Raw genomic sequence first — 21,422 nt, 5'->3', positions numbered from 1 at the left:
TAATTTGAGGGTAATTACATCCAAATCAGGTGAACGGTGTAGAAATTACAACGGTTTCTATATGTGCCTCCCACTTTTTAAGGGGCCATAAGTAATGGGACTATCAACTCAAAAGCTACTTCATGGACAGGTGTGGGCAATTCCCTCGTTATTTAATTATCAATTAAGCAGGTAAAAGGTCTGGAGTTGACTCTAGGTGTGACATTTGCATTTGGAATCAGTTGCTGTCGACTCTCAATATGAGATCCAAAGAGCTGTCACTATCAGTGAAGCAAGCCATCATTAGGCTGAAAAATCAAAACAAACCCATCAGAGAGATAGCAAAAACATTAGGTGTGGCCAAATCAACTGTTTGGAACATTCTTAAAAAGAAAGAACGCACCGGAGAGCTCAGCAACACCAAAAGACACGAAAGACCACGGAAAACAACTGTGGATGACAGAAGAATTATTTCCCTGGTGAAGAAAAACCCCTTCACAACAGTTGGCCAAATCAAGAACACTCTCCAGGAGGTAGGTGTATATGTGTCAAAGTCAACAATCAAGAGAAGACTTCACAAGAGTGAATATAGAGGGTTCACCACAAGATGTAAACCATTGGTGAGCCACAAAAACAGGAAGACCAGATTAGAGTTTGCCAAACAACATCTAAAAAGCCATTACAGTTCTGGAACAACATCCTATGGACAGATGAGACAAAGATCAACTTGTACTAGAGTGATGGGAAGAGAAGAGTATGGAGAAGGAAAGGAACTGCTCATGATCCAAAACATACCAACTCATCAGTGAAGCATGGTGGTGGTAGTGTCATGGCGTGGGCATGTACGGCTGCCAATGGAACTGGTTCCCTTGTATTTATTGATGATGTGACTGCTGACAAAAGCAGCAGAATGAATTCTGAAGTGTTTCGGGCAATATTATATGCTCATATTCAGTCAAATGCTTCAGAACTCATTGGACGGCGCTTCACAGTGCAGATGGACAATGACCCGAAGCATACTGCAAAAGCAACCAAAGAGTTTTTTAAGGCAAAAAAGTGGAATGTTATGCAATGGCCAAGTCAAGCCACTGACCTGAATCCGATTGAGCATGCATTTCATTTGATGAAGACAAAACTGAAGGGAAAATGCCCCAAGAACAAGCAGGAACTGAAGACATTTGCAGTAGAGGCCTGGCAGAGCATCACCAGGGATGAAACCCAGCGTCTGGTGATGTCTATGCGTTCCAGACTTCAGGCTGTAATTGCCTGCAAAGGATTTGCAACAACGTATTAAAAAGTGAAATTTATATTTAGGATTGTTTAGTTTGTCCCATTACTTTTGGCCCCTTAAAAAGTGGGAGGCACATATAGAAACCGTTGTAATTCCTACACCGTTCACCTGATTTGGATGTAATTACCCTCAAATTAAATCTGAAAGTCTGCAGTTAAAGCACATCTTGTTTGTTTCATTTCAAAGCCATTGTGGTGGTGAATAGAGGCCAAAATATGAAAATTCTGTCAATTTCCCAATATTTATGCACCTGACTGTATGCTGTAGTCTCAAGTTAAGACAAACATGGCTGCCAAAAAATCTCAAAACAGCCTCCTTAATGGGTCTGAGCTGCGTCAGCTCAGACCCTGGTGTAAGTGTAAAATTGATAGTAATCACTGAGAAGCTATGAATGACGACTGCTTCCTCGCAACTGTGAAAAACACACCCATTATTTAAATTCAGTAAAATTGCAGGAGCAGTGCTTAAAAAATAATTTGACACTAAGTAACCCTCATTTTTCACAAATAAACATTGATTCATGCACCATTAGGGAAGGGGAAGCCTGCATATATTTTTGGAAGTGTTGTTGGAAAAAAAATAACTTCAAAATGTCTTTATTGTGTGCTGCGATTTTGTCCGTGAAACCACGCCTCCAGTCGCAATCCAGTCCCATGTCAGCAAGAAGAGGGAGTCGCTGGCGGGGTTGCATGGTAAAATATATCCCTCATAGATGACAACTTGCTGCTTGCAGAGCCGTTACGCAAATTGCATCCATTTCAATTTTAGGTTAAGTGCTAGACTTTATTAAATTATCACTGCATGTCAATATCATTATGTTCTATGATTAAAAGTATTACCTGCTGGTTATTTGTACAGGGATTATCTCTTCAAGTGTGCAGATAGCTCAGAGGTTATTACAACTGAGGCCTATGGAGAGCACCATATTGCTGTACCAATCCGTGACCCAACAGGGAGAACTCTTGGAGTGTTGGACCTGAACACTGGTCCCTGCAGGGAATTGCCAGCTCACGAGTATCAGGATTTACAGAAAATGCTGCAGATGTTACAGGAAGCCTGTTATGAGATTCTGGAGGAACAACTAATTCGGGACATCCCGAAAAAAGCTGTCTTAGGTAACATTTTTCCCATTCAGTAATTACATTACAAGTGTGTTTATAGGGTTTATGCTTGGATTTAAATAGCTATTGCTGAACTTAATAAATTGTATAAGAGTGATGAATAATAACTATTCAAACTAGTTGTTTCACCCCCAAAATAAACATGAGCCTCTTAATTGCGTGCATCTTATGTAAACATGAATTGAAGGTAGCTTCAATCAAACAGCTGCCTGATAACATATCCATTATGATGTTTACCACTAGAGGGCGCCATTATCCTTATTATTAGAATTTTCTCACCTCTCTTCTTCAAGTCCTAGCTTCACGATACATTTTAATTATGTTTTTAAGGGGATTATTCATGAATAGGCCCCTAAAGCACAAAAGGCCACACTTATGAAGTACAGATGTGTCCTCATACAGCTTTCCTTTTTTGCTTCATTTGCCACAAGATGCTTAGCACGGCTAAGACGCTCCGCCATGAGTAGCGATTGGTTAAGTTCCCTATTTTTTTTGCTGCAAAATTATTTATATAAAGTAACAGATTAAAGTAGCAAATTTGAAGAAAAATAACATGGCGTGGCTAAATCTCAGAGTCCATGGCATGGCAAATTTGGCCCTATGGCTGTATTTTTGGACACATCTGTATTTTGGATGCACGCTGTAAAACACCTTTGTTTCACACCAGTGCCCACAGATACACCCACCAGCACAGATTAGCCCACTGAGATCTCCGGCTACAACTCTGCAAAGAAGAAATGCAACTGTGTGTGCAGGGCCGTAGCAGGGCGAACATGTGATGTTGTGATGTCAAGATGAGTGGGCAAAGCCAATGGGACCAGGAAGAAGCTGAGCAACAGTCAAATGCAGGTGCCACGAGGCACCAACGGAACCGCCACCTAGGCCCTGCACCCTGGGCTTCAGCACTAGTTACAGCCCTGTGGGTGTGCAGAAAGGCAGAAAAATCTTAAGATGTGCACTGTGCAATAGTCTAAATGTCACATCAAAGTCCAGCTTCCTACCACTTTAGAACCAGCCCTTCAGTAATATAAGCTCATCAGTTCTCCTCCTAAAATACTGATTAGTTTAGCCTCATATATGACTGCCTTTACTCCTGGCAATGCACTGCTCCATCAAACTGCAACCAGAAGCAGTCCCATTAAAAGTATAGGACTCTGAATTGGGTGGAATATATGATTGTCATTGTGATCCATTGCGGATCACGAGATTGGCCAATATATTGTATAGCGTGTACCCAGCTTTACAGGCAAAGGTAGAGAGTACTGTATGCATTCATGTGCTTAAACTATTAGTATCTGTATGTATATTAGAGACATGGGGTGAATTTACTAAGATTTGAGATTGGTCGAGATGACAATCTCGGGTGAGTTTAGGCATGTTTTTCATCTCGCAAATTTACTAAAGTCGGGTGAGTTTGAGAGAGATTTCTCTGTTCTCACTCGTAAAACTCGGGTGAGATGGCAAACTCAAATCAACTCACCATCGTGACATCTCCGAAAGTACTTTTCACCAAAAATACAGTATACAGCTCTCAAATTTACCAAGAATCGGGATGACAAGCTCGGGTGAGATTGGAGCAAACTCTCTGCCAAACTGACTTTTCAAACTCTCAACTTCCTGAGCTGCGAGTTTGGCAGAAACATACACAAATCATTGTGATTTGGTATATATTTCTGCCTGCAAATAGTTAAAATAGGGTTAATTTTTTATTTAAATGATGTAGAGTCGTCCCCCAAAAGCATTACCAGCCCCGGACTTGTCAGCCAGTCCAGGTTCAGAAAATTACGGGGAACAAAACGAGTCGGGTTCCACCGTAATTTAGGAACCAGCACCAGGTTGTAGGGCCAGTCCTGGTTTTAAAAATAGGGGGGGGGGATGCGTAGGGGACCCCCTATATTTAAAACCAGCACCAGACCCAAACTGAACGGGGTGTAATGCCACAGCCAGGAGACCCTATTATCAGGTCTCTATGGCCAAAGCATTCTCACCCAAGCTGGTCAGACCAAACCAGGGATCTCAGGGGAGGTGGGGACCCCCAAAAAAAGGGGTCCCCCCTCTCCCGAAACCCCAGGCTTGATCTGAAGCCCCGGGCTCTGGGTACAGGAGTAATAAGTGTAAAATAGAAGTAAACTATTGTATTTTACAGTGGAACTACAGGTGCCAGCATGCCTGCCCTTTGGCACTTGTGGAACTACATGTGCCAGCAGGTGGCCAACACCCAATATAATATAAATTTACTACACACATGCCTGAATCACATATACTTACCTGTACCAGCCAGTCAGTCCACTTGTCGAATGTAGAAATCCATGTGGAAGTACCTGCAAAAAAAATCCTATACTCCCCTGCATCCTGGCACTGCTCTCCGTTTCATCCAGGGTCCTGTCAAAACAACAAACCGACTTACACGAACCATGCCGAACATTTGTAAGTATATGCTGTTACATATATTTACACCTCGCGAAATGACAGATGACCAAAATCGACTAATTTCTCACGGACCGCTAGCCAATCAGCGGCCGCTTTACATGTAGCGGCCACTCACTGGCTGGGACCCACGAGGCACTACACCTCAGTCGGTTTGGGTCTGGTGCTGGTTTTAAATATAGGGGGACCCCTACGCAATTTTTTCCCCCTATATTTAAAACCAGGACTGGCCCTGCAGCCTGGTGCGGGTTCTTAAATTACAGTAGAACCCTACTCGTTTTGTTCCCCGTAATTTTCGGAAACCTGGACTGGCTGACAAGTCCAGGGCTAGTTATGTTTTTTGGGGGGGACTCTACATCATTTTTTTAAAATAATTTAACCCGTTTTTTTACAGGTACAACACAAGAGGCTTACACATATCTCACTGATATGTACAGGCTGCTTGCTCGGGAGAGTTAGGCAGAGAGAACACTCGGGTGAGTAATCTCCTTCAAAACGTGCTACTCGGGGGAGATATCTTGTTCTGCTTCACCATCGGCCAACTCGATTTTGCACAAATCGTCTGTTGGTAAATTTGAGAGTTAAAAAGTGAAAAAATCACCTGAGTTCTGGCGAGGTCCAGCGATATTAAACGAATTGTAAATCGGGACAATCTCGAATCTTAGTAAATTTACCCCATAGCATGCTAAATCCTTTCCCATGGCTCAAATTGAAAATATTACATGATCATTAAAATAAAATCAAGAAAAAGACACACTTCAATATAAAAGCAAATAAGTGAAATAACTTGTGAATAATGGGCTTTGGGTCTGATTCAGCGTTGTACGCTATGCCAATGTTTCTGCAGCTGAGCGATTATAGGTCATATGCGTATGCCCCTGAGTCACAGTGCGCATGCGTCAAGGTAAATTACCGTGGTCACTTGCAGCAACTATGTATTTTCAGTGTGATTGACAGTCAATCACAGTTTGGGGTGGTAAAGGGGAGTGTCAGGTAAAAATGTAGATGTGCCGCGACCTTTTTGGGGGCGGGTAACACCCTGAGTCTGCGATTTCATACGCACTATACATGGCTCCATCGCATCAGCTCCCGCGCCCATTCTGCGCGACCATCGAATAATCTGCAACAGATGCTGTGTCTTTATACGTTGACACTTGGATTTGCAAAGATGCCGGCTAGGGTCTCAATACATACCCCGGAGGCTGCATCATTTGCAAATTTTTGTACAGCCCTGTGTACGGGATCACAGCTGCAGCGGCAGAAACGTACAACTCAGAATTAGGCCCTTTGTGCAGTGTCTCAGGTGACTGTTCTCCCTGCTTTGTGATTGCAGAGGCAGAAAAAGTGTCAAGACAGAGGAGAGTGGGTGTCCTATTTCATCGCTTCATGCTACAAGATCTGAGACAGTGCGTCAGCAAGCTGGACCACCAGTCATTTGCTGAACTGAAGAGCTATAAGGAGCCCCCCGTAATGGTACACAGTATCCTCAAGGCTGTGCTGCTTTTTTTTTGCCCAGCCTGGGATGAATCAGAGGAGATTCAGAGCTGGAATCAATGCAAACTGGTAGGTCAATTGTGAAGTCTAGAACAGCATACATTTTACACATAGACAGCCTTACTGCTGTGTGCCCTCGTGCAAACACCCTCTTCACTCCTTATCTAAATGAAACAATCTGATCCCACAAATAAAAAGCTAAATTTGTGTGTTACTGCTAAATCAGAAACATGTGCTTAATTCAGCAAGGAATGTTCACAGTCTTCCCTATTTCCTCCATCTTTATATCATTAGGAGGTGCAAACATTGGCATTTCTGCAGATGCTGCCATGTGGTGTGCAAATCAGTGAGCATCTCTCTAAGGGCTCTATTCAGCAACAGTATCGATATTGACCCAAATATTTTTGGACAACAGTGACACAATATATATTTTTTTATTATTTTCCCCGCTATTCAGTAAACACATTCATTAACCGCTGTCCCTGCGAAGTCCCCCGCAGGCAGTGTTTTTGGTTGCTTCATCCCTACACAGAATAGAGATATATACCCCTTTTACACCAGAGCAAAAACCTGGGTTTTTACTGGGTCTACCCGGGTTGCAGCTCAGTGTAAAAGGGTCCCTGAAAAATAATCCGGGTCAAGTGACCCAGCAATCCAACCCAGGTAGTTACCAGGGTTGGACCCAGGATGGACCCGGGTAATAGTGCAATGTAAACGGTGCGACCCGGGTTATCCGACCTGGGTCATGCCTAAATTGAGCTCATTGGTGGTTGTGAAGCAGTCACCTCCCACTTTTTATGACCTCACAGGTTTAGCAGGGCAGACCTGTGTTCAGTGTGAACAGGGCTGACCTGGGAGTAACCCATATCGAAGGTGCAGTGTAAATGGGGTCTGACCTGGGTTGGAACCATGTCTAAAAACCCAGGTCGGACCTGGGTTTTTGGTGGAAAAGAGGTAATAGTGTATACAGTGCATCCGGAAAGTATTCACAGCGCTTCACTTTTTCCACATTTTATGTTACAGCCTTATTCCAAAATGGAATAAATTACTTTTTGTCCTCAAAATTCTACACACAATACCCCATAATGACAATGTGTAAAAAGTTTTTTTGAGATTAATAATAATACAAAAAAAAAAAATCTGAGAAATCACATGATCACATGATACACTGTAAAAAAAAAAAAGAAAAAAAATTTCATACAAAAAAAACTTACCTGAGCCTAGGGACTGGTGATCAGGGCTCCCGTGATGTCCTCCCTCCGGTCAGCTGGTCTCCCATCCTGCATTGGGGCCCAGTCGTCACTTGACTGGGTCCCAGTGCAGGATGGGATATCAGCTGACCAGAGCCACGGAGGACATCACCGGAGCACCGATCACTGCAGGTAAGTGTAATTGAGGGAGGGGGGTTTCACGGGGAGGTCGCAGGGGGGTCCATGATAGCGGGGGGAAGCTTAGCGGCGGGGGTGGGGCTTAGCGACGGCTGGTCAGCGTATGCACGGGCACTTGTCACTGTATTTTTTTGCGACAATACAGTGATAAGTGTGTGGAGGGGATTCGCAGGGACAGAGCTTTATCGTAAGCTCTGTCCCTGCAAGGGATTTTTTGTAAATCCCTCTGATATTGGCTGAATTCGCAATGCGAATTCAGGGCCTGATTCAGAGCGCTCGCTCTGAATCAGGGCGGGCGGAGCTTTTTTTAGTTTTAGCCTCTTGGCCGCTCGCATAGCTGTGGGTTACCACCCACAGCTATTGCGAGTGACCATGATGATGGTCGCGATGGTCAAGACCATCGCGACCATCGGGCTTGCGACGAGACCCTTGTGGTAGGGTCTCGTGGCCGCAAGCCCTAGAAAGCTTCTGGCTCAAATAGAGCCGGAAGCTCTCTCACTGACATCACTGGTGATGTCAGTGGGGCCGCCCACAAACGGCAGGCGTTCGCATGGGAACGCCTCCGTTTGTGAAGACACCCCCCCGCCACGCCTACAAAATGGGGCGAGCTGTCGATCAACATCGACAGCCGCCCCTTTTGTAGTGAGGGCCCTCAGTCGGTAATATCACACTACAATCTGCATTCCCAATGTGGATTGTATTAAATAGAGCCCTATGGGAGATGCTTTATTGCCAAAGTTACCAAGCTACGTAAGCTAATGCCACCTGGCATTAGCTATTGCAGCCTATAGGCTATAGTCCGCAAAAAGTACCGTGAAAGAGACCTGTAAGGTTCCTCTCCAGCACTCATCACTCACATATGCGCGGTCAGCAGAACGTAGTATCGCGTCCAGCCCCAGAAACTGAAAGTAAAGAGATCGCTTAAGATCACTTTACTTTTACACATCTCAGGGATGGGCTCCTCTCAGAACCCCTGTCCCTACGTGTGGCTCTTGATACAAACTGGAAGTAAATAAATTCTCATTGCCGTGGTAAGCAGCGATAAGAAATTATAATTAACAGGTCTAAAACCCAATGCATTTTATCCACATGTATATGTCTATATAAATTAAATACTGCATGTGAAACACCACAAAAAAACAGTGTGCTGTCCCAACTGGCCCTCTGTAATGATGACTGTAGCAGCACTGCGCTGTCGTTGTTTTAGAACCCCAGATGCCCGCAACTGCCTGCCATGTGTGAAGAGAAAAATACTGATGTAGTAAACTGACAAGAGAGGCAGTTAAATAATAATATACACACTTACATTTTATAACGTATGTCCTGTCTCAAGGAGATGGGACAGACTATACAGTAGTGTAGCAGGAGAGAAAGAGAACGAGGATCAGGACAGAATGGGGACGAGACAGAGGAGGGTGGGGCCAGAGTAGAGGAGAGGGTCAGGGGTGAGCAGTGATCGCGAAATAATATAGAGAGCACATACAAAACAATACAAAGAGCATTACAACTAGTGCCATGTAATACAGACAGTACCAATGGGCGCCATAAAATACAGGGGACATGACAGCTGCACAGCATGGCCACTGGAATAGGATACATTATACAAGGTGTATATATATATATATATATATATATATATATATATATAAATATAGAAACTGGATGGGCACTCACCATTCAGTACAAAAGATGATAAGTTTACTCACAAGTCCAAATATATATATAAAATCAGTGTTCAATTAATGGAACTCATTATTTATTATTTTTCTTATTTAATAGGTCGTTTAAGGGTAGCATCTAATCAAATAAAAATTTAGATGTGCATACCATAGCATTCATCTTCCTCCCACACCATTGGTGTCTAGAGCGTGCTGGGCGCTGGCTCTGGTGACCGGTCAGGCTCCTCACCGGAAGAATGCCTGCTTAACAGCATATCAGGCACAACTTCAGACTCCTCCTCCTGCCTACCTCCATTACTGAACAAGTGTGTGCACGCTGCTGCGTCACCGAGCCTGCGGCTGTGCTGTGAAGCAGAGCAGCAGGAGAGTCTGGGCAGTACCACGGTTTGCTGCCTGTGGTGCTGGTGAAGTCTGAAGGATGATGATAATGATTGATCATCATCACCCTTAATTTTCGAAGATCATCTGGCTGTAGCTGCAGCTCTTCACCAGCTGGTGTCCCCCTCCTGTTCCTCACCAGGACACATGGCACATGGTAAGCACCGAAACACTCTGCCGTGCAGGGAGGGCTTGTCAAGCCTTACACTGCACCGCCATTTGTATTTTAAACCAAGTCTGGACAGTGTTTCAAGGGTGGTTTGAGATGATGGCCCAGTGGGGTTCTAGTGGTTCGGCCAGTTGCTGTGCTGCTGGAGAGGAGACAGGAAAATAAATTTTCCTGCTCCAGCAGCATACCAATACTGTGGGCCTATTTTGATGGGGTGCCTGGAGCTGCAGCTCCAACCGCCCCATTGTTAATCCGGCCATGTCTGTACATCTTATAAATGAGAACGTCTGTTTCTTTGCTTGTCTGATTGCGACAAACTCCGAAACCACTAAACCTATTGAAATTCGTTTTTCACCATTGTGTAGGTATTTTTTCTGCAGGTTATAGGCTAAGGATCATCACGATCGGTCATCAGGAGACTATCAGCGGGGCTCCGTGGGGAGGGGTCCTCTGCACTGCTCATCACTTGGTCGTGACAGTGCTGTGGAGAAAAGGGTGCGCCTGACTTCTGTGACCACTGACTTCCACCCACACTGCAGCTAGTATATATCATTTGGGAGGGCGCCACAGCATGTGCTTGCTCCAGGAACCATGGCTCCATGCTAAATCTTTGCTGCCAAGCTGATTCTTTCTGGCTGTTGCGTTTTAGGGATTTGCATTCCACTGAAGCTGTCATCTGCTCCAGGTAGTGGGCACTACTGGGTGACATTAGCCAGGGGATGGACCAGCCGAGAGCCGTAAAGTTGCCTCTGATATTGGACCGTGGGCTGGATGCGGCCTCTTAGGTAACTGGGCCCTGTCTGATTCATCCAGACAAGTCAGTCTTCTGTAGGGGCTGGGGCATATAATGTGGGGACCAATGTGTTCTATTTTTTTCATGTGGAGGACAATATGCGTGTGTTTTTTTTCTGTGGGAGCCAATGTGTTTTGGGGGTATTTTTTTACTTGTGAAGGCCAATGTGTTTTATTTTTTCCTGTGGAGACCAATGGGTCCACAGCCAGGCCGCTGCTAGTACTTGCAGAGACACAACAGAGCAGCCCTCCCCCATCCGATGTCACCAAATGGATGCCGTCCAGCATCTCCGGGAGTACTGGAAACACCATCAGAGTGATGAACATGCAAATGTGCAGTTAGGCCATGCCCCTTCCCATGAGACCATGCCCAGTTTTTTGGGACACACCTCTAATATCCTGATGCTCTCTCTGGCACAGGGCACCAAAATGTCTAGTTACTGCTCTGCGTGAGGATGCCTAACTGGCTCCTAAAACAGCGGAGGGTATTTAAACAGCAGTCTGGTCACAAGGTGTATTTTAACATAAACAGGGATCCAAGACCTCACCATATTTCCTCTGTTTTTGACATACAATTGATATTTCTATAACAGCTAGGATTTCCCAAAAGCCCAGAAAAATACCTGTAGTCTGTACATTGGACTGGTGTGATTCGGGGGCATCTAGGACATATGATTTGGGTGAAATAAGGTACAGTATCTAACCAATCACACATCCCAGCGCAGTCATGATTCCATTCATTTTATAGCTTAAATAACAGATTAATGTGAACATACCATATTTCATGAAGCTATTGCACAGGGTAAATTATGTACAGTTATTTGTACTTAGGTTAAAAGTTATGTGGGCAGGCCTGGTATGGATTATAGGTTAATGAACAAGCCAGCCAGTCAACAAGGATGTGGTCATGACCTCTCTGTGGGGGTAGGAAAAGCTGTTAAAAGGTATGGGAGCAATTAGCTCTGTGTCAGACTGGGGGATCAAATCTAAATTGAAGCCTGGACCTGCATTTCCTGCTTTTTGCCCCCTCGCCAGAATTAGACGTGTGCAAGTTTCTCCATTTTATTTTCAAATTGCAAAACATATTTGTCTATGTAATCCTTACCCCTTTTAATATATACCATTTCTGTAACTAAGCATTGTAAATTCTTCTGTAAATAAGATGTTCCGTTATTAGTCTATTTTCTTTTTTTTATGGATAATTTGTATCAAATTTTAGTACAAATAAGTGGGGGTATGGAAGAGAAAAAAAAGTGTGGGGGCCAGGTACATTACACAATCAAAAAGGTCCAAATCCACATACATATCACTCAAACTATGCATATATAAAATAAACATAATAAACAGAAGCAGGATCTATCATTAGTCTAACATAATTAGTCTATTTTCACATGTTTCCAGAAGTCTTTGAGGAAGCTATAAGATTGCTAAGGTTATGTTATAACTATTAGTTATTGGTAGACGAAGGGGGAGACTAAGTGTTAGTGTGTGTCGCCGAGCCTGCGCAATTGTAATGGAGTGTTAGGGAACCTGTGGCCCCTTTGTGCATTGTAAATGGGTGGTGGCAGTAAAGAGACATTTGGTATGACGGACAAAGTGATAGAATATTCGTTGTATTATATTAGTCTCTGCCCTCACTGCATCAGGACTTGGGGATCTGCGCAATCACAGTCCTGATGCTAGTGTAGCATACTTACCTACCCTCCCGATTCGGCCGGGAGCCTCCCGAAAATCCCGGAAAGGTAGGCAAGTCTCACGGCCCCAGCGACCCACCTGCATAAACCCCGGCAGCGGGGGGAGGGCGATGACGCGATTCGTGCTGAATCGCGTCATTGTAGCCCCGCCCCTGCATCACAATGCCAACGGCGTGTCATCATAATTACGCCCCTTTTTCTCCCGCGACACGCCCCCTTTTTCCCCCTGTGGTTGCCCAACAGCCCCCTCCCGGAAGGAGCTAAATGTCGGCAACCCTGTAGTGTAGTACTATTCAGAGTGAAACAGTCATAGGTTCTGACCTTATCAAGGCCAAATCAGGGATGCCTATTGGCGTCCCTGACACTTGGTTATACACTGTGCTCAGACAAGCACAGCTCACCGCATCAGTGTGATTGAATTCCCCCCACTAATTACCGGAGGATCTTCCACATCAGGTGGGCTCTGTGTATGATCGCTATAACATCCAGCTGCGGTGTGAATAATACAGATAACGGTGTTTCATTGATACATCCAAACAATAGAATATAATTATCGGCACTTCACCTATCCAGCACATAAAGAGAATAAGGGCCTGATTCACTAGGGATCGCAACTGCGTATGCAATTGCGATTACCCACGCAGTTCAACTGCGATAGTATGCTAATTCATTGCGACCGCTATCCCGTCGCAGCACTACATAAGGACGTCCACTTTACTTAGCACGTCACCACCCACAAACGATACTTCCTATCAATCACTCCGCGATGGGTCTGCGTAGACATTTCGATTGCAGTCCCGATCGCAGTGCAGCGTTCGGGCACTGCAACGCGTACGCATTCGGCAATGCCTAACAATCGGCCGATTGCATGCATGTTCGCAGTTGTGATTCTTGCTGAATCAGGCCCTAAATACAAGCCTTCTAGGAGACCTCTGTCACGGAGGGCACCATCAATTAATTGTATTCTAATTATATGCAATTTGTGTAGCTGGACTCTGCTATGGATTATTGATTATCTGTATCTTGTTGTTACTAACAACTGATTTTATGATTGTTTGTTAAATCTGTTCAATTTTTAATATACCTGGTAGTCTCAGTTCATAATAAGAAAGGAAAGAGCGCTAAAATAAAATGCAATTATATGTAAATTAGCTAAATAGCAGCAGCATGAAATAAATAAATCATAAAAAAGATAAATAAAGGTAAATAAATAAACAGTAAGATAAAATAAAAATAGGCACAAAGAAAAGAGGGTTAAAAAATGGAACCTGATAAGGTTCTTCAATATTCCGTTTATAGCTCCTTTGAGACAATGGGCATAATTTACTAAGCGGCAGGTTCTAAACCCCGGCGGTTTGGTGGCGGTTTGACAGCGGGTTATAAAACCCCGGGGGTTAAGTGGTGGTTTGGCGGCGGTTTCTAAATGGCAGCCCTGTTCTATTCTATTCTAAAATTAGTTTTGACTGTGGTTTTGCAATGGTTTTCTATCCACAGATTTACTAAGGCCAATACCACTGCAAAAACACAGTTAAAACAAATTTTAGAATAGAATAGAACAGGGCTGCCTTGTAGAAACCGCCACCAAACCTCAGGGGTTTAGAACCCGCCATAAAACCGCTGGGGTTTAGAACCTGCCGCTTAGTACATTTTGGCCAATGTGTGTTTAAGTCCTGTAAATAGAGGACTGCAGGGTTACAAACTTTCCCTATCTTACCCTACTGCCTTGCTTTGCACTAGTTCTCCGGCTGCTGTCACAGATCAGCGTCCGGTGTTCCGTCTTGCACCTAGCGTATTAGTCCATATAATTGTTGTATCATCTCCCAGCGCTCTGCATGTTTTCACTATACTTTTAGAATACTCTTTGGAGATTCAATTAGGGGACTTTACACCCCTCCTCACAGCTGCAGAATTTTTTATTTTTCATATATCTAGATTGACGGCGCCTATTGAGGGCTCCTTGTGTCTTATTATGCTCAGACAATCCTGAGGACACTATTTCTGTGTAATTTCTTTTTAATGTTACTCTTTTTTTTATATTTTAGAAAGTAAATAGTGATTTGATTCGGAAGATATTATACTTTGACCCCACAGCGCAATCTGTACAGATCAACCCAGAGATCCTTGCTAAGTATATTAAAGGTAAATTACTTATGTGTTATTACATTTTCATTAAACAGTGGGACTGATGAGAGTCGCACGCAAGTCATCTGATTTGTAGCACTGTGCATACTTCATAGCCAAGGGTACGCAACTATATAGGTGATTCAGAGTCAAATGCATCTCAGCTGCATCTCCACCTGTAGCTGAATGTGCATAACTGCGTGGTAATGGGGCATTTGTAAGTACAGTAGGACAAGTGTTCTAAGGGGATGTAGAGGCAACTGGGGGCTATGATGAGTTTTACACAGAGATGTGTCTCATTTCAGACTGATCTCATGCACCAGATGTAGTGATAGTGCTGATGATGATGACGGCAGATACAGTTGCAGCACACTTGTGTGCAACTCTAAATCGTCCCCAGTATGTGCAATTTGCCTGGTTAATATAGGAGCCATCTGATGAAAGCTTTGCAAGCCTGTAATTTCGTATGCAAACATGGAGGCATGCGTTACATTTCTGGTATGCTGCAGAACTTTCACAAGAGCAAACATGGTTTCTGCTCATGTGCAGCTCTAGATGCACACATTCATTGTTATATATATATACATATATATATATATATATATATGTAGCAAGAAATTAGGCAGCGGCACTTGGAGACTTCAACAAAGTCTTAACGCCTCGAAGTGTCAGTTTCCTATGTGAAGCGTCACATTAAAACTTTGTCTCCAAGTGCCTAATTTCTTGCTGTTGTTCCACTCACAGAGGGCACTGGAGCATACAGCTTTATCAGAGTGCCAGTCTTCCAAAATCCTTATATATATATGATTTTTATTTGAGCAAGCAGCCCTTGTTCAATGAATATTGGACTATACATTTGGTATATATGTGGATCTTGCTGGATTCTAGTGGCACCCCATCGCTGATGTTATTAGTTTTGGTGTGAGTGCAGGATACTCCTGGAATATATATATATATATATATATATATATATATATATAGATTAGGCAGTGAACTTGGTGCAAAGCCACAATAGTGCTAGAATAAAATAAAATAAATATATAAAGTTAATTGTAAAGTGTCAGTGCAAATAGATATAATAAGGGGGATAGTGTGCATAAAGTGTCAGTGCAATGTTGCAAGTTAATTATTAGATACTAATACACCTCCAAAACCTAGTTTAAAGATATGAATATAAGGTATATAAATAAACAAAAGTATTCTCAGGAATAAAATTGTCCTACAAAGAATAATAATAAAGTGTCTGTGTGATAATAAAATGCTTATAGAACCTCCATATTTAAATAAAAATTAAACCAGCAAATATTCAATATAAAAGGGGGGTACAAAATGTATTAAACTTAAAACATATTAAAAACACAAAGGATAGGGAACATAAAAACTACTGAATTCAAAGTAGTGCATATAATAGGTATTTTCAAACACGATATAAGCATAAAAAAATGGGTTAAAATGCCAAATGCTTATCTTATTTAAAATTTCCCGGCAAGTTCATATAGGGCAGGAGTGGAGCAATCCAACGCGTTTCGTCCTTTATATAGACTTCTTCAAGGGTAGTGTCATATATATATATATATATATATATATATATATAGATATATATATATATATATATATATATACATTTTTATTATTATTATTTTTTCTCAGAAGTTGTGCTTATTAACACCTGAGCTGTGCACAGCAAATTAGTCTCACTTACGTCCACCAAAGACAGATATAATTTCAGTACAAATGAGAATCTCCTTTATCACCAGGACCTTTTTCTTAGGACCACAGCTCCCCTTTAAAGAAGACCAAGGGCCCGATTCAGAGCCGCTCACAAGCGGCTCGATGTTCTAGCCCTGCGCACGCGCCACCACAACAAGACGGGGCGGCTGTCGATATTGATTGACAGCTCACCTCGTTTTGTGGGCGGATAGGGGGAGTGGCCGGACAAACTCAGACATTCCCTTAGGACTGCCTGGAGTTTGTAGGAGGGCTGGCTGACATCACTAGTGATGTCAGTAGTGGACTTCCTGCTCTATTAGAGCAGGGAGTCCACTCGGGCTTGCGGCAGCTAGACCCTACCCCAGGGTCTTGTCGCAAGCCCGATTGTCGCGATAATCGCGACGGTCTCCAGCTCGCTCGCACAAGCTGTGGGTGGTCACCCACAGCTTTGCGTGTGGCCTGGAGACAAAAAAAATGCCCACATTAGCTGCGAGCGGCCAGCCCTTACGAGTGGGTCTAAATCAGGCCCCAAGTCCGTGCATCTGTTAATATAAAATAGAAAGGGGGCACTTCATAGTGCAAATAAATGCTTATTTATTTTGAAACAAGGTATCACTTAAAAACAGTACATCAGTACAGTGCCGCTCGTACCTATTAAAAAATGGTGTGAGCTGGTTACCACATGAACTTTTTAAAGTACTCTATCAGGCAATCTCCAAACAACGTCCTAGGATACTGTCGGGCTCACACACCACGTCGCTAGACACCAATAAAGGCCGTCGCCGGTCGGACCATGTCAGTCCCACAGATGGTGTAGAGATAACCGGGAGTGTGTCGTTTCCACATCACGAGGCTCCGCCCTAACACTTTTTCGTCAGAGACGTTGTCAGAGGGCTGTCCTTCGTGATGTGGCTTGCTCCTTATAAAGACACAGGTATCCATTGAGTGTAGCGGATTCACTTACACCTCCTTGCCTTCCAATCAGTTTTAACTAGTGTGTCTCTCATACTAGAAATCCCGGTGTATATTCTTAAAGGTACAAGGCAATTTTACCTGGGGATTTCTAGTAAAAAAAACACTGTATTTTATACAGTACATCTTATGCGGCTTATGCGCACTAATACAAACTTATAGCATGATACACACAAAGATAATACATACAAATATAATTCAACCCTAGGAGAAGACAAATAGTACAATATACGGTAGGCCCACCAGAAGATAACAATCAGGGAGACTAATTCCATCTCCTACATGTAATTCACAATTAAACAATAGGGGTCTACCAGGATACAACAATTAGGAATTTTCACTCAATACTTTGTTGTCATGTGTATACTGAGATAGTGAAACCTTTGCTTTTTGATGGTTCAATGTACACAAACTTTGTTTAAAGCACAAAATTATTAAAATATTGTATACAATTACCTTCAGGCTGTGTGTATAAGGTGTATATGAAACATAAATGCATTCTGTGTTTAGATTTGGGTCCCATTCCCAAGATATTTCATTATGGTATGCACATATTCCAAAATACGGAATATTCCGATATCCAAAATACCCCTGGTCCCAAGCATTTTGGATATGGGAGACTCCACCTGTACTACAATAAATCTCACATGAAAAACTGCAAGGGGTGCAGCTGCTATGGGGGCCAGAGTTGAAGGGGGCCCATCTTCCTTGTCAAAGTTACATGTGTTATATACATTTTTCACCATTGGGTGTTACATAGGGACCCTTGCAACAAACGTTTGCTATTTATTTATTTATTAACAGTTTCTTATATAGCGCAGCAAATTCCGTTGTGCTTTGGGGCCTTCAAATACCTAATTCTTTAATTTTTATGAGTGGGTACAAAAAACGCCTATGCAGAGCACCATATTGCATGTACCACTACCAACCCATGATCTGGTCACTGCAAGGAGCTACTAGCCCATGACTATAAGATCTCACAGAAAATGCTGCAAATGTTACAAGACACCTGTTATGAGATTCTATTCCAGGTGCTGTCCCTGGGGTCTCAATATGAGGTTTTTAGGGGCTTGGACCCTGGATATCCATTTCTCTAGGGCAGTGATTTTCAACCTTTTCTAAGTCTCTGCACACTAAACAAAATTTTAAAACTGCCAAGGCACACCAATAGTTTTTTTTCAAATATAATATATAATAACAAATATCAACATATTTTTAATATATGTTGATATTTGTTATTATTTCTGTTAAAATTAGTAAAAATTAAACAGAATCGCAATGGCCCCCGCAGAAAAAAAACGACAATAACAGTGGCCACCACAGAAAACACACAATCACAATAGCCCCCCCACGAAAAAACACAATGACCCCCACAGAAAATGCTCACATACGATGCCTCCCACAGAACAAAACCGCTGCTCTAGGGGGACTAGGGAACACAATAACAGAAGAAGAAGCACATTTACAATGGCCCCCACAGAGAAAAAAAAACACAATAACAGTGGCCCCCACAGAAAACACACAATCACAATAACCCTCACACAAAAAAACACAATGACCCCCACAGAAAATGCACAATTACAATGCCTCCCACAGAACAAAACACAATAACAGTGGCCCCCACAGAGGAAACACATTTACAATGGCCCCCACAGAGAAAAAAAAAACCACAATAACAGTGGCCCCCACAGAAAAAACAAAACACAATGGCCTCAACAGGAAAAGCACTATTACAATACCTCCCACAGAACAAAACCGCTACTCTAGGGGGATTAGGGGATTACCACTCAGGCTGTTGTTGCTTTTAGTTGCTCTAGTAAATAGAATAAATTGTATTCATAGGGAACACTGGAGCTATACTTGCTGAAGAGGTCCTCACAAGCTTTTTTGGTGATATTCAATACATTAAATGAAAAAACAAATACATACTGTAGTGCAATCATATTTGACTACTTTCCAATAATGTCTCTAGTATTCTGTTTACAGTCTACAGCAGAGGGTACTTACCAGCCTAGTCGGGATCTTGTCCTGTCAGGCTTCTGGGGTCGGGATTTAAACGGGAGGCTAAACAGCCGCCTGTATTTTATACCCATTCTGTCACACACAATATTGATTATATGTTAAATACTATAGCATTCTGAACCCCAACTCCACCCTGTTTTAAAATATCATGATTTATAAAGATTTTTTGTTTTCAGTAGCAGGTGTCTGCAGGCTGTATAATACCTGTGAGTGGAATTTGTGCCATAGTGAAATCCTGTGAAAATGTGTTTCAGGTATTCCCAGAGGCACAGTCTGGAAGCATGGCTCTATCCCAGCAGAACACCTCTATAATTGGGCTTTCACCTGTCTCTCACTAATGGAACTGACTCAGAAAATGCAGAAGACACATTCACCAACCCTGGTCTCGCTTCCACCACCAAGCTAAAATATGTGCTACCTTTCTTGTATGTTTAACTTGTTGCTTGCGTGCTTTGTATGTTAATACTTAATAGTTGTTCTTTTCCACTACAATACTGTAGGGTCTTCTCCACTTCACGACCAGATCAAGTTTCCCAAGTGGAGCTATTTTTGGTAGCAAATTAGAATAAACATATGTATGTTATGGGAATTACATAGGAACAAAATAGCTAAAATAAGAAAACAATGCTTTTCCATGATTCTTCTTATAGCTCTATTCTCATAATTACAAAACACACATATCCATGCTAAAATGTAAATTGTGATTTTGACACAGATAGGAGGCACCAAGCTGTACGGTGTATTTTCCAGGTATAATTATTTTTTCTCCCAGATGGAAAAGTGGATCAGTTTTTAGGATGAAAAATAGTGGTGTTAGGCCTAAATTGGTGGGGATAGGGTACCTTATATGTAAACTGTTATTAGATCTCAGTAACAGGTCTAATCTGAACCTCCTGTACACTGTAATAAAAGCCCCATAGGATTCACAGACCCTGGTACTGAGGGGGGCGAGGACAAATCCGGGAGGTGTGACCACACCCTCTCCCAAACAAAAAAAATCAATGCAAGATACTATGAGTGGTGCGCAAAGCAACACATTTGCCCGTCTCTGCAGCTGGTCCAGGCCCCTCTGACAGGGCTGGTCTGGATAATTAGTACCCACTGCCTCTCCCCCTCCTCTCAGCATCAATGATCATTTATAAAGCAGTAACATAAAAACCTGTGACTGGCACCTGAAGCTTCAGGCCAGATGCTCATTTCTCTGAGGAGACTTCAGCTATCATCCTTTTGTTTCTCATATTGTTTCCCTTTGCCATTTAAGTTCTTTGTCTCTGATATTATATGTGTATCGGTGTAATTCTGTTGTTTTTGTTACTTTGTTTTGTTTGTCGGTACTGTCTCACAGCACTTTATCCAAATGATGGATGGACCAATGCTGTGTTTGTTGTCAGTCTGAATTTGGTTGTGCATAAACAATGTATTCCTCATATGTTAAGATGTGCTCAGATATTCTATACAATACTGGTAAAAAAAGGACCCAACCACAAACACTAAGTTTGTAAAGATGTTTGTGGTATGTGTTACTTTATATTGTGTATATACAGTGTACCCTGTCCTGTCATGCACTATGTTGGTCTCCAGGCTGGTCCCTGTTTCAGCCCCGCTGCCTCTCTGTAGTGAAGCAGTTAAGGTTTTCTGTGTTGAGAGTGACAGAAAGATTCCATCTCTGTAATAACACATTCCAAGCAAGAACATCTTTTTAATAAAACCAAAATTTGGAAAATTACGTCTGTGTGTTATTTTATTCAGCTGATAATACACTGGCAATACAGGTCAGAGCTGTCGTGGAGATTACTGTGATAAGGTGCTCTTGTTATTGTGATACCTGATCTCAGAGATAAACTCTTCTCTGCTTTGTATTCCTGTAAAAGGACAATTAGGGAGAACCAGCCATGTTTCCAGGAATCTTCTGAAAGATATTAAACTGCCAGTACAAAACATTATTTATCCAAAATACCCTACATACTGTAATGCTGCCTTCTCACCAGGCTTCCCACTGGCATTTCTATATTAAAGGGACTTTATACTAAAATATTGCCTATTGTAAACTAGAGATGAGTGGTTCGTTATTACTCTGCTCTTTTCGCTAAATTAGCGCAGGTTCAGATTCATCCTATTGGCTATCCAAAACATGTAAGAGATGCATTGCCAATAAGATGCCATTTTTTAGATCCGAATGTAACTG

The 21,422-nt window shown here is 42.5% G+C and overlaps 1 protein-coding gene across 2 annotated transcripts in view; it reads left to right on the top strand.

The window, feature by feature from the left end:
* Positions 1–20,924, top strand: part of EFCAB5 (EF-hand calcium binding domain 5) — a 75,077-nt gene extending 54,153 nt beyond the window's left edge. The window contains exons 18-21 of one of the 2 annotated variants that reach the window (XM_088477800.1): positions 2,129–2,385; positions 6,152–6,381; positions 14,455–14,551; positions 19,492–20,924. In XM_088477800.1, the coding sequence (XP_088333926.1) occupies positions 2,129–2,385; positions 6,152–6,381; positions 14,455–14,551; positions 19,492–19,643 (736 nt within the window). In that variant the 3' untranslated portion in view covers positions 19,644–20,924. Of the gene's footprint in view, positions 1–2,128; positions 2,386–6,151; positions 6,382–14,454; positions 14,552–19,491 lie in introns of those variants that run through there. The other variant, XM_088477801.1, reaches the window with a different exon arrangement.
* The last annotated feature ends 498 nt before the right edge of the window (positions 20,925–21,422 follow it).

This window comes from Taudactylus pleione, unplaced genomic scaffold (genome assembly GCF_031769625.1).
Source record: "Taudactylus pleione unplaced genomic scaffold, aTauple2 ptg000203l, whole genome shotgun sequence".
In the NCBI taxonomy this organism is placed as follows: Eukaryota; Metazoa; Chordata; class Amphibia; order Anura; family Myobatrachidae; genus Taudactylus; species Taudactylus pleione.
Note: the sequence above shows the minus strand (reverse complement) of the source record. Positions and strands in the feature narration are given on the sequence as shown.